The sequence below is a fragment of the Chroicocephalus ridibundus genome, chromosome Z, assembly GCF_963924245.1.
Source record: "Chroicocephalus ridibundus chromosome Z, bChrRid1.1, whole genome shotgun sequence".
NCBI classification, from domain to species: Eukaryota; Metazoa; Chordata; class Aves; order Charadriiformes; family Laridae; genus Chroicocephalus; species Chroicocephalus ridibundus.
This window is the reverse complement of record NC_086316.1, coordinates 74,754,086-74,768,054: the sequence shown is the minus strand read 5'-3', so window position 1 is coordinate 74,768,054 and position 13,969 is coordinate 74,754,086. Positions and strand designations below refer to the sequence as shown.

At 46.0% G+C, this 13,969-nt stretch overlaps 1 protein-coding gene across 3 annotated transcripts in view; it reads right to left on the bottom strand.

The window, feature by feature from the left end:
* PDZD2 (PDZ domain containing 2) overlaps nt 1-13,969 on the bottom strand; it is a 213,893-nt gene that overhangs the window by 33,202 nt on the left and 166,722 nt on the right. For all 3 annotated transcript variants that reach the window (XM_063320537.1, XM_063320536.1, XM_063320538.1), the window contains 4 exons: nt 7,192-7,303; nt 5,058-5,206; nt 4,320-4,439; nt 1,671-1,785 (listed from right to left, as the gene is read on the bottom strand). In XM_063320537.1, coding sequence (XP_063176607.1) covers nt 1,671-1,785; nt 4,320-4,439; nt 5,058-5,206; nt 7,192-7,303 — 496 coding nt within the window. The remainder of the gene's footprint in view (nt 1-1,670; nt 1,786-4,319; nt 4,440-5,057; nt 5,207-7,191; nt 7,304-13,969) is intronic.

Here is a 13,969-nt window from a genome sequence, read left to right as displayed (position 1 = left end):
CTTCCTGTACGTAAGGCGACCCACTACTATAAGTATTCCAATTAACTGCTCGGTAAAAAGCCTTTTACGGCTCTCAGTTTATTTTAACTTTTCCTAATGCCTTTGCAAGTTAATAGTGATGAATTAGCAGAGTAAAGGCTGTTCTTCAGCAGAGATCCTTAGCTTGGCATTCTCATACTAACAAACAAGCTGAAAACACCGCAGATTTTAACTGAAGTCTGAAAACAAATGCTCATAACATGAAATCCAAAGGGACTACAAAAATCCCTTTTTTGTATCAACAGGAGAAACATGAATCTAACTAAAACACTACAGCAGATCACTCCAAAGCCTGTTCAGAGAAAACTGGCCTTGCTGCAGAAAGCAAACATGTCCTCTTACTAAATGCTTGTGGACGCAGAAGCGAGTAGCCCACACACTGCAAACGTGTGATAGCAAATGCCCTTCTCACCCCAAAGAACATCTTCCATCACATTTCTACCTGCTTCCAGACTTTCGGTCTTACTACTTACACCCAGCTGTCTTGATCTACCTTCATTTTATTAAAAGGAGGGCAAAGCAAGCAGGATCCTGATCCCCTTTTTGCAAGTTTACTTGCATCTGTGCAAAATTAGATGCGGTGACGCCATCAGCCAAGTCTACCCCTCTGCTACTTTCCTTGTCCCAGTTGAAAAAAAAAGAGTATGTGAGCTCTGAATAGCCTGCAAAGGCTTGCTGGATTTATGGGACAGATGCCACTTATTGGCTTCCCACGGCGAGTGCACAACCTATGCTGCAGGGACATGAGCTTCCCTCTGGCAGCAAGTGTGAGAGTTGGCACCGAAAGCAGCCTCAAATACTACAAGCGTGATGAGATGTAATGAGGGGAATGACGATATGAGAAGGAGAGAAGTAACACAGGAGCAGCTTGAGAGAAGTAACACAGGAGCAGCCTTCTGCGGATGAGAAGTAACCCAGCCCCTGCGGAAGAGTTGTAAACCACTGTTCTGAATTCATGGTCATTTTGTACTTTCAACAGTGTGTGAGAGTCTGTCTGTGTGGCGCAGGAACACTTGGACCAGGGTGCAAACACACACAGAGCAGGCTATATGTCCAGATCAGATATCACGACTGGAAAAGCAGTAATAAAATCAGGATATATCTACTTCTTTAGCCAGTTGGGCGACCTTACTGCCAATCCTATCCTTTCTCTTCTCATTTTCTGGTCATCACTCTCCCTTGTTGATTCATATCAAAATCACACCAAGAGGCTCAGAGAGCACAAGGGCCCCAAATAGCCTCTCCCAAGCATGTCCCTCTGTATAACCCCTTCTTGGACCAGCATCTTAAAGCCAGATGTTGGTTGAATAGATATATTTCATTGCTATCAATGACCTTCTCTAACTGAAGAACTGCAGCTTATGGCTTGAGCAAATGAAGTTCACTGAAGAGGAAGGGAAAAAAACCTCACATCATGCTGTAGTTTCCCCTTCTCAATACGCAATATAATCAAGTTAACTGCTATGAATGATCTTCCCCGGGATGGACAAACAGGGTGTGTGTGTTACATCCTTCACAGGCTCTTGCTGATGGCCAGGTGCCTAAATAAAGCTGTACTTGAATTTTTCTCCTGGACTGAAGTAATATCCCGCTGTGGTCCTTTATATGCAGTTGGATTCTCTCTACCATACCTTCTTTAAGCCTTCCATCAGCAGCTGCTGCTCCATTTGGGAATATAGTCTTCACGAAAATCCCCATGCGTCCGCGAGCAGAGTCCTGACCTCCCACAATGCTGAATCCAAGACCCTGCAGAAAAGGGAGAAGACACACAGGTGGCACCTTACTTTATTCTCACCTGTATGAGAAAGACTGCTGATAACATACGAGACAAAGGAAAGATCAAGCCCTAATATCTGCTGATGAATCGTGCTGCTGTCTTACCTCTGCTTGCATTTCCTGATTCACTTTCACTCTGATATCAACACACTTATCAGCCCAAAAAGCAGCAGCAGGCACCTTAAGCTAAGAGGCAAAAATACTATTTCAAGAGTTGTTTTTTTTTTTAAAAAACACTGGGTCAGCGGCTTTATGTTATCCTATTCCCATTTTAAAAACTGTAACACATTGCCCTTAAATTGACAGACTGTAGATTCCCACCCCTGAGACCTATATCCAGGATTAACTGTAGTTTTCTCTGCTGTCGCAGATCCCGCATTTCCTCAGGAAAAAGAAAAGCTTAAGAACATGACATAAGGTCAGTGCTGTAATGTCAGGAATTTAGCTGGAAGGGGGTTGGCGTGGGGGTGCTGCCATGCACACGTACATTTTTAATTATTCTGGAGACATTCACCACGTTGTATTTAAATAAATCTAGATCAATATATTCCCCAGGGCTCCATCTGTTAGCTCTTGCCCCTGCGCTGCCCCGGCTGGCTGCAGGACCGTCTCGCGAAGCTGATCAGGGAATGGATGAGCACAGGAGAACGAACTTCTCCCCCTTCTGCTGAGTTATTTCCCAGCCAAATCACTTCCTTGATCCATTTTCCCCCTACTTCCCCCCCCCCCCCCCGCCACATATTTCTCCTCTTGTCACTGCTGTACATGTATTTTACAGAATAAAGAGATAAGTCACTGACCAGGTGGACAAGGGAAGTGGAAAACCGCTGTGCTTCAGTGATCTGAAGCCAGGGTTACCAGGAGCGCCTCGGGCAGTGCTCTCCAGCTGAGGGATGCTGCCAGGGCAGGCACTAACACCGTGTTTACAACCCAATGCAACAACCAGCTCTTCTGTTTTGCTCCATGAACATACCGCAGACTACCACTGCTGTAAGCTTCTAGTCCTTTGGTAAGAGATTACTGATTTCTAGAAAGGAAGCATCCTGGCTCTCCCGTGCAGCATAAAGTAAGCCAACTAACTTTTTACGGGGCAATTACCGACCGCAAAGCAACCTACGGAAAACACGAGCCTCCTGGCACTCCCCTGCACGGACACAGCAGTTCTCCCTATGGCTCACGGGGTGGGTTGGGAGAAATATGGCTGCAAATCACGATGGTTCCCACATTAACCCACCTTCCTGGAGAAGCGCTGCCACTGCCCAACAGAAAACCAGCCCTTGCAGATCTACCTACAGATGACAAACCACGGGCACACACCTGGGCCCCAGCCATTGACACAAAGACACTATGGAAATACTTCTCAAGTCCCAGGTCCCCATAAAGTTAATAAAGCAAATGCTACTGTACAAACTGTACACAGCGCACCTCCTAACAGAGGTGATGGCTCAAAAAGTGAGTGGAAGGCACCTAAACCAGCAGCTGTTTGAGGTGGTTCCTGATCTCTAGAGTCTGCATGCTCCCAACTGCTTCCTAACGCCTTGGAGCGAACTGCAGAAAGGCAGGAGAGGGTGGCTTATCCCAAGGGAGAAATAAGCTTATTTTTACAATAAAAATGGTGTAAAAAATATAAGTAAGTGAAAAATGAAGAAATATTCATTTGGAAATGTCATGAAAGATGTGAAGTTCCTGAAACAAGGATAGTTATAGCAACCATGATTCAATCTACCCAGAGAAGTCACTACTTCTAACTCTTTGCTAAACTTAAAGCATAACAAAGAATTTGTTTTGTATTTGAGCTTGAAAGTCAAAACAAGTCTTTTTAGTCCAAAACACATCCATCTGATGAATTTAAAGAATACTTCAGAAAAAGACATGCATATTTTTAGCATATTTAAATGACAGCTCCAATACTAGTGTGGATTGGATTAGGGAAAACAATATATACCTAGGTTAACGCTTGTCTGTTTTCCCTTAGGATTCAGCCAGCTGGTATCCAGCAAATGCACAAACAGATTACTGGGGGGAGAAAAGAAGACTCTCTGACGCAGAGAATTCAGTACTCTCAGATACGCAATCAACCAGGAACCTGTCTTTGAGTTTAACGCTTAATTTGCAGTGATTTTTTTTAATGTATCCACAGAGATAAAATATGCTTGTCCATAAATATGCATGCAAACAGGTACTCTTCTGTAGCTGCACCAACTTTGCATAAACATACATATTTATAGATCCATTATTAATATTTGGTATCTTAGTAATGACCAGATGCACCAAATCAGAATGAAAGCCACCCCGCATCAAGTGCATGACAAGAACATTACTTCCCCAGTATTTTGCAGGTGTAACTGTGACATTTACACCTGAAAATGGGATTTGTTTATTTTTATTGTTATTTTTATTACTGGCTACCTTGAGAGCTGCTGGAAGTCCTGGGTGTGGGAGACACCTCTGAAACACCAGCTTTTGCTACACGTGAAAAACCAGCCACATGAAGAAATCCTCACCTTGCCCTGCCCTTTCATCAGGACGATGTTGGAAATGATGGACGGCTGGGTCAGTCTCCACGGAGATTCCACTTGGGCGGCGCTGAAGGAACGGGTGGATTTCTTCACAATATGGTAGTCCTAAGAAACATCAGCAAACAAGGGAAGTCGCTCTGATTGCCTGGCACAGGCACTGGGATGTCATACTGGGAGAACCGCATGTGTCAGGGAAGGAGGGGGGCGAAATATTACAGATATATTCAGAAAAATGTTCAAGGGATGAAATCCTAGCTCATTACAGTCAAAGTCAATCTTGCCACAGTAATTTTCCTGCACGTTGCACAGTAGGATCATTTTGTAATGTACCAGTCACAATTTAAATTAAAAAGATTAAGGGTAGCCTCATGATAGACTGAAGTCCTTATCTAAAAAAGAAAAAGCCTACATCATCAAGTCATTAAAACAAAGAGAAGCAGGATTTTTTTGTTTAAGTCCTCAGATCCCTAGAACTGCAACTCATAAGGTCAGCCTTAGGGCCTCCTGGCCACAGCAAGAAGTAACCCCCATCACCATCCCCATGCTAAAGAAGCTATCCACAGGCGGCCAAGCATTCCCACTTCGGTGTCCAGCCCTGGTTTCAGTCCCCGTGATGTACCTATGTGGCCTTGTTTCACTGCCCTCGCTTGTACGAGCTCCAGACAGATCTCGAAGGACCGATCACGGGGAGGTGCTCAGCGCCAGCCCTGCCCTTCCACCCACCTGCCTGGCTCCCGCCGACTCCAGCTGCTGGGGCAGAGAGTGCTTTCTTCCACCCCGGGAATATTTCACCGCTATTTCGTAGCTCGATTCGCCATTTTCCACTGTCAGCTCATCGTCTTCTCCCACCGACTCCAAGCGGGATCCGGCACCTAGGGAAAACCACAGAAACACATTCCGCAAACATCTCAGAGCTGCTTTATCCTCTTGCCAGAACCTCCTGCAAATCCCGGCTTCAGCAGTGCCTTAAAACAATGCTACGCAGCTCCCAGCTGAGCAGTTAAAAGCTAGTTTTGATCATCCTCAACTAAAAAACTTTTCCTGCTGTCACAGGTTTTTCTACGATCTTTCAGTGATGCTGAACTCCTCAGCGCTGTCGCTCGTGGTAGGAAGGAAAAGCAGAAGGTAATTGAGCCGGTAGCTCAGGGACAGAAAAGAAATTCAGCTGTTCTCACCCAATGGCACTTGCCAGTGCACTAAGCTCTCAAGCTTCATTTATTTAAAATTAAAAGACCTGACACTGTAGCAGTATTCATTTCTGGAGGTGTCATGTCACTTTGAGGGAAATTTTTCTGGAATGGAAAAAGGAAAAATGTGCCAAATAAATGCTATTTTCTTTCCTTCTGGCAACGATCCCAGTTGTCTTAAAGAGGAGACGAGTGCAGAGTTCATGTAAGAAACAGAATTATTTGTCTTGAAGGACATCCTGTAATTAGCCGCAGAGTACCCCGCGCCTCTCACCAGGGCTCCTCCAACTCTCATTTTCTCTGAGGTCCCCACAGGATCCCCAGTCACAGCAGTTCCCGCACATCTATCCTTGCCATTTCCCCACCAGGCAGGGAAGGGCCATTAACCCCTATTTTACAGATGAAAACCCAAGACACAGACAGGCCAAATTCATGCAAGTTGGAGTTCACGATGCGGTTTTAAGATTACTTTAAACCAACATTGAGTTGGAGCTGCCACAGAACGGGCCAGCTCTGCTTTCCCTTCATCCTCCTTGCCCTGTCCTTACCCTGGGGATGGGGCTCACAAGCCATGGGCTTAGGCAGACCGGCTCTAAATTTGCCCAGGGGAGCCCCAAAACCCTTTTCTGCCATCTCCTCCTCGCCCGGAGGCTGTGCAAGCGTCGCTGCCAGCACCGGGGAGGGATGGAACACACAGCCGGGGCTGCTGCTCTTTTTCACTCAGCATTAAAGCAATTCTGCTGCCGCATCCACAGGCAGAATTTGTGCCCACCGCCCAGAGCGCGATTTAAATCCGCTCCCTGCTTTTGGGTGGGAAATTACCTCTGGTTTTGAAGCTCCTGGCCACGCAGGACACCACTGCTGCACACAACCAGGACAGCTATCTTGGCAGGACCCGGCATCTTGGCACTTCTTTCACTCCCAAACCCTCCTGGCACCTACAACTAATCCTTTCCCGTCACCTCTCCCTCTCTTCTTCCAGGAGGACAGTTACATTTCTGGGTTTTCTGCCCATTTCTGAATGCAGCTTCCCTTCCCATGCTTGGGACCAGGCTGGGGGATGCTCCAGGCTCACCCACAGTCCAGGGGCATCAGCAGGAACCGGGGCTGGATCCCCCGTGAGCCACCAACACACAGCCACAGGGGCTACAGGCAGAGGAGCTCCCCGGGGGATGCCAAAAATATCTGAGTAAATGGAAATCAAGGTGAGCACAGGAGGGAGGGAGGGCGGCAGGCTTGGAGAGTACTAGGGATAAGAACATCTTCAAGCTCTGCGCACAGGTTACTGCTAAGATTTGGGGAAAAGTCAACAGAAAATAAGGGGAGCATTCACCATAATGGGTATGTCCCCCATCTCAGCATTACAGCACATTGAAATGTATAGGGAATGTAAATGTTAATAAAGAGTGACAGAGAAGTGAAAGAAAAAAAAAAGGGGGGGGAAAAAAGAAAAAAAGAAAGACGCTTCCAAAATTTTGTTTCATCTTTCTGTCTGTACAATAGTTCAACTCAGGAGGCTGAATGAAAACATCTTACAGATGGGGTTTTCCTTCCAAATTAAACCAATATAATCTCCAAAGGAAAGAAAACCTATCTTCCTTTTAGAAAGCAAAAATAAATACACAACATAAAAATCTTACTATTCCTATCTTTTATCAACCCAGCTTTACCTTGGGATCGACTTCTGTATTTCAGTATGCCACTTCCCAGAGCTGGACTCTGGTTGTTTCCTTTGGACACTTCTGCACAAGCTGGATCTTGAGACTTCTCAGTTTCCATCACCTGAAAAAATGAAAAAAACCCCAACCCCAAACTTATTTACTTGTAAACCAGAGAAGTTGATGGAATTCCTCTCATTTTTACTAAGTGACAAAAATTCCACTGCACATCATCTTTTTTTTTCCAAAACGTTTCATTGCATTGAGCCAGCACACATGTCTATAAGTAACTTTCAGCAATGCCTTTGGACGTTATTGCAAATATTACCGATGGGTACCCATACCTCAGGAGGCTCAGGAGGGCCAGGGGTCCGCTGCAGGGTACCACAATAATGCCCCCAGAGTGCCTGCAGTACCCACAGCACCCCGTCCAGGTGCTTCCACATACAGTTTAACAAATTTGAACATAGCTGTTATGCAGTTTGTTCAGCTCAGCACGCTTTCAGAGACCTCACATCTTTATAGAGAAAACTACTTTAAAGAAGTGTTATTTTATTGTTAGTGTCTGGAGCTGAATGCTGATGCATAATGGATGAAAAACTAATTTAACAGAAAGTTGTGAAGACTGCACAGCTAAGCACTTAAAAGCCTCGAAACGCTCAAATTTACATGTGGACTTGCAACCCTGCCACCCCAAGTAAATGCACTGAGACGGGAGGAGTCTGTTTGCCTAGATGCAGGTGACAATAGAAGGTGACAATGTACAGCAGCATGGCCACACACGTCCTGCTCCTGCTCCTGCACAGCCAGGGATGAGCAGAGCTGCCCACGTGCAAAGCCCACAAAGACTCTCCTCAACCCATACCTTGTGGAAGACTTCGGTGACTCCCTTCTCCACTCACTGCTTCCTTTACTAAGCTACAGAAGTCACATTTTCCTAGAGGTACCGCTACACAGTGATTCTCGACATGCTGCCCACACACGCACAAATTCTTTTGCATTTTCATCCCATCACCCATCATGCATCCTCTGCGCAATTATCCAGACAGCTCATGGCAAGGATGACAAAATTTCCAATAACACCACTTACTGGATGCATTATACTTCTAATGTACTATATAAACTGCTGGAAGTCAGTTTAAAAAAAAAAAATTCTGCCCAAATGACTAAACAGTCTTATTGTTAAAATAATTTCTACTTCCACTATTAAAGCTTAAAAATAGCAGAATCTCCCTAAGAACCTGCCTCCCATCCCCAGTCCCTTTTATCCCCAAACCAAGAAAGCCAAAGTATATCTTTTGCACAGAGTCTAGACTTTGTGATTTCAGTTCTGTTGTGGTTTAACCCCAGATGGCAACTAGGACCACACAGCCGTTCGCTCCCTCCCTCCCATGAGTAGGACAGGGAGAAGAGGGAGAAAAAGGAGAAAAAGCCTCGTGGGTTGAGATAAGGACAGTTTAATAGAGCAGTTATGGAAGAGAAAAAAAGAAACAACAAACAACGGTAAAAGAATATAGAAAATAAAGTGATGCAAGACAATTGCTCAGCACCCGATGGTCGATTGCCCAGCCCATCCCGAGCAGTGATCGCAGATTCCTGCCCCCCAGCCAAGCCCCATTTATACACTGAGCATGACCTCTGTGGTGTGGAAAACTCCTCTGGCCAGCTTGTCCTGTCTGTGCTCCCTCTCGGCTTCCATGGGAAGCTGAAATATTCCTTGCCTTAGTATAAACATCGCTTAGCAACAGCTAAAACAATATGTGTTATCAACATTATTCTCATACTAAATCCAAAACATAGCAGCCACTAGGAAGAAAATTAACTCTATCCCAGCTGAAACCAGGACAAGTTCAGAGGGTAAAAACTTCAGGAAAAGATAAAACTGGCAGATAACAGGAAACTGGAACGGAAACTGCTTTTTGTTCCTCCCCATACAACATGAACCGCTACACATAGTTTACACATAGATTGCAAATCCTAGCTAGTTCTTGTTGATTTTTGAAGGCATTGCAGCACCTACTCCAGAGACCACTTCTAGTATCGAATACTTTGCAGCTCACAGCTCTGAGTAATAGGATTCATCTAAAGAAGTCTGAGAAAACCAGTGCTTACAATTTGGCCATCCCAGTGAGGGACTCATTACAAAAAACTTCTAAGAAATCAAATCAAAAACCCCACCCAACAGACCCACAGACAAAGTATCACCAACTCTCCCTATGATCCCTTGAGAGCATACCCAGAAGACAGCAGAATTGTTTAGAAGTGAGACGGGACTTCATGGATCACACGAAGTTACGCTGGAATTTACCATATAAACGACAATACCCTTTTTAAGTGAGAATTCCTCCCCTGTAGAAAGGTAGAAATCGGTTGTACAAACACACAAAAAACCCTACAGAGCTTGTGGTTTCAAAGGTGTAAAAAACAATCCATACTCGGTAGCAGTGTTAACTCTGTGGTGGAAAAATATCTGAAGCATAGGGATGGAGGAAAACAAGGGGGGATGCTGACCCCAGGCAGCCAGTGTTGTTGGCATGCTGTTTAACTATCCTCACAGACAGGGATGGGTCCAACCACACTTTTCTGGAGCTGAGCACAACCCAGCTTGGGTCGTTTCTGCGAACCGTATGGGCATGGGCAGTTAACACCTGATGAGACCACACAAGTCCCATTCCGAAGCTGGATTGCTTCCTCCAGCTCAGAGCATGGGGGAAAAAACTGGGATTGTCTGCCGCAGGGTACAGAGAGATGCTGAAATCACCACTGCCACGGCCAGTTTCCACACCGCGCCTGGGCTCAAGGTTGACCCATGTGGTACATCTTGTGCTTCTACTACACAGCACTTGGATTTGGTTTGGAGCTTTTTCTTTTTTTTTTTTGGCTTTTGTTTATTTTGACTGCACAACAGAAGCAAGTAGAGATGCATTCTGCAATTATACCCATTTCCACCTCGTGGGCTGGGAGGAAGAAGAGGAGACAATGGCCACCTCCATGAAAATGGTGTGCTCCGTCCCTTCACCTCAACGCTGCGCAACCCCGCAGGCTGTGAGCCTGCAGACAACAGAACACCCCCCAAACCCCACGTGTGACGTGCAGAAGGACATGTGTGTGCAAACATCAGTGCTAGGGAAAGCCTCAAGGCGTCCTCAGTGGCTTTCTGAAACAACATTTTATCCAGCTTGGCTTCAGACTACAATAAGAAGTGAAAACACCTAAATTACCTGTGTCTGTGTTTATTTCTCATTTTAGCAAAAATAGTTTTCCAACAGTAATTATAAACGTGTAGAGAAAGACACTTTAGCATTCACAACAAAGCAGATATTCTTTAAGTTGTTGAGCCTGTCTAATAAACCACCAACAGTTCTACCCTACTCGGAAAACACTTATAAATCCAATCCACAAAGCTTGCGAGAACTCCCCAAAGTTGTGCGTCTGTGATCTTTGGCTCTGTTAGACAAGAAGAAAAATCCAGCTCCACCTTCTCCTTCTGGCCACACGTGAATGTATCACTTTACTGTCTCCAGGCGGCCGCCTGCATTTAACCATGCCATTTTAATTTTCCTCACTTTCAGGGAAACGGAGCTTATTATTTCAGTTCTGTATGTCTCTTATTAAACTAAACCAATAAATCCTGCCCAACGCTGTCCCGGCCTTAAGGACAAGGGGAGCTTTAACACGTACAGTAGTTTGAAAGGAGATCTAAAAATAGAGCCCATTTTGCCAGTTCATTAAGTAGCTCCGGGATCAAGCGATGGTGACATCTCAATTGATTTCAAAGGAGACGGCGCTATCAGGGACACGCGGTCCTGGCACCGCACCAGAAGGAAAAACTGCCCCCAGAGTCCTCGCTTGGGCAAAGCTCCAGCGTGACCAGCCCCTTAATTAGGCGAGATGAGGAGCGGGATTATGAGAGCCTGCATTGTTTAACTGCAAACAGCTTGGCAATCGCCGCCGATCTGCAAAAACAAGGCGGCACGCCGGGGATGACACAATTTAATAAGCAAACGGCTTTACTGTTGGCATTGCGGAGCTCCGAAGCTGCTGCTTTTCCCATCGGCCATCCCATCCGACTCCCCCCGGCAGGACTGGGAGGCGCTGGGGAGCGATAGAGGCATGGAGGGAAGTTCAACCTGATAGTTGGGGAGCCAAACAGTGGGAATTAGACTGAGCCATCTGCGGCACATTGAATTCAGCCCTACCTGCACTGGCAAAGCAAGCCCAGCAGCAAGCCCATTGCCCTTCTTAAAGAGCAAAGAGGAATGGCCGTGCCCCTGCACAAGCTCCACAGGAAAATTCCTCACCTTTAGGACAAGAGGAAACGGCCTCTAGCTGTGCCAGGGGAGGTTTAGACTGGATATTAGGAAAAATTTCTACACCAAAAGGGTTGTCAAGCATTGGAACAGGCTGCCCAGGGAAGTGGTGGAGTCACCAACCCTGGAGGTATTTAAAAGACAGGTAGACGTGGTGCTCAGTGACATGGTTTAGTGATGTTTTTTGTCAGTGTCAGGTTGATGGCTGGACTTGATGATCTGAAAGGTCCCTTCCAACCTAGGCAATTCTATGATCTTCTTTGGTCCCGACGCAGCCAGGACAGTTTTTCCTTAAGCAGCACTACCCCAAACATATTTAACCATGAAACATCCCGAGGCCGCAGTCCGTAGGGCATCTGGCAGGATGAACCCCGACACTCCAGCTGCCACCAGCCCCTCCAGACAAAGGTGCAAACCGCCCGATGCAAACCTGGATTCACCTGGTCCCTGCACAAGGTCCTCCTTCCTCTTCCCTCCAGATTAGCTGATGCCTTAGAGGCTTCAGCCTTTCCGAAAGTTTTGGAGACTTTCTTTGAAGATCTATTATAATGCTAGTTGTTCCAGTTATTTGTGCAGTTATTTATTGCTTTCTGGAGCACAGCATGCTTTAAGCTTTAAATGTACCAGGTAGGCAGGGAGCTCCACAGGCCCCTTTCCCTTGCACAGAAAGCAAAATACCTTCCTGTTTAAATTAGCTCTTTTTCAACTTAATTGAATCCGTCTCCCAGATAAATTACAAACTGCAGCACTGCAATTTACCAGAATTAACACTGCAAACGATGCAGAGGACATGGATTTTCTAATCTTGGCCAGCAGTGAGTTTCCCATGGCTTACTGCTATGTCTTAGGGCATGGACAAAGCTGCCCGGATGCCGGGAAGAGCAGGATGAGTCAGGATGCACAGCATCAGGGGCTGCAGCACCCAGGGGCACCTTTCTGAAATGCAGCACCCTCAGCCAAACCAAATTAACCCCAAATTTAATCATTCCTGGAGCAAACTACAGGGCTCCATGATTCTGGGACTCTCCTCTTCCAAAGACTATTGCGTTGCTGCTCCTCTCTGCCATGGCACAAACACAGAGATCCAAATGGAGCAGGGATGGAGGAAAAGAGGAGGAACATCACCTCCGTGTCGGTGCTAATTCAGTGCCTTAACTGGCATCTTAGAAAAAACTGGTTGCCCCGGCTTCTCTGCCAGCGCGAAGCTGCTGGGGCAGACAGTGCCTTTTCATGTTGTCCAGGGCAGGCTCCACCAGCTTGGCTCAGATTTGGGCTATATTTAGCAATGCTGTGAAACAAAGCACTGGCCCGCCTTCCCCAGCAGCTCGTCTGGGAATTGCCCATGCCAGTACCACTGGCCGCAGCCCCCGCTTCCTCCTGCCCAGGCAAAGGGGACGGGAACCTGAGGCCTCCATTGCCTAATTATAAAGAAAGTGTTGGAAAACTCCCAGTTCATGTGCAGCAAGAATGAGGAAGTCTGATAAAGAGTCAAGAACTGTAGCTGCCCTATTTTCTGAATAGGTGGAAATGCCAAATAAATAAAACAAAAAGCTTTAAAGTGGTCTCTAAGAATGCCTGGTCTATCACTCTACCAAATGCCTGCATTCAAAAGCCACCCTAAGCCTTCACTGCAATGCAGTTGTTGCTAGAAAGGGCACTACTGTCAGCTTCGGGAGGTGCAAAACCCCAATGGTTACTTTTATTGCTCTTTACCAAGCCTACGGAGTGGTCACACACAACCCCGCACATGGAACATAACGAGTAGCTCCCTGGCACAAAGGCAGCCCGTGCACCCTCAGCGAATGCACCACGACAGAGCTGAGTCCCTCCCATCTTCCTGAACGCTCCATTTGATTTTGTACAAGACACACCAAAACTTTCTTCAATGTGTTTGGTACCAGGAGCCCCAACGCACGGACCACGGCCCAGCAGATGCTGGCAGGTTCTTGGTGTAGCAGGATCCCAGCCATGCCAGATCCAAGGACTGAGTGGGGCAATGTCGTATTTTTGGTCAGGGCTGCAGTTAAACAAAACAGACTTAATTTTCAGGTTTCCAAACAGTTGCTAAAATTAATATCAATGTTTTGAAGGGACAAAGCATTAAAAAATAGCCTTTTAAATAGGAAAAAAATGCAGGAAATGGCTAATGCAGCTAAGTTCTCTGAGAAACAGATATCACAGAAAACACATGCCCTGGAAATAGTTACGATGCTCCCAGTTAAACAGTTCCCAATCCTTTTTGGACCAGACTACTCTTCTTCTGCAATATATTATGATTTTCACTAGAAACAGCTTCTAAGCTAAAGGAAATCAAATGCACACATATCTGAAATGGTGCGCAAACAGATCACTGCTGTTTTCTTTTCTATGCTTAATCCCTTTTTTCCTTCTGAACATCAAAAAGCATGACACTTTTGCGTGCAGTTTACTCGTTGCCCACGAGATGTCTCCATGTGCTGCAGAGAGGTCCCAGAAGATTC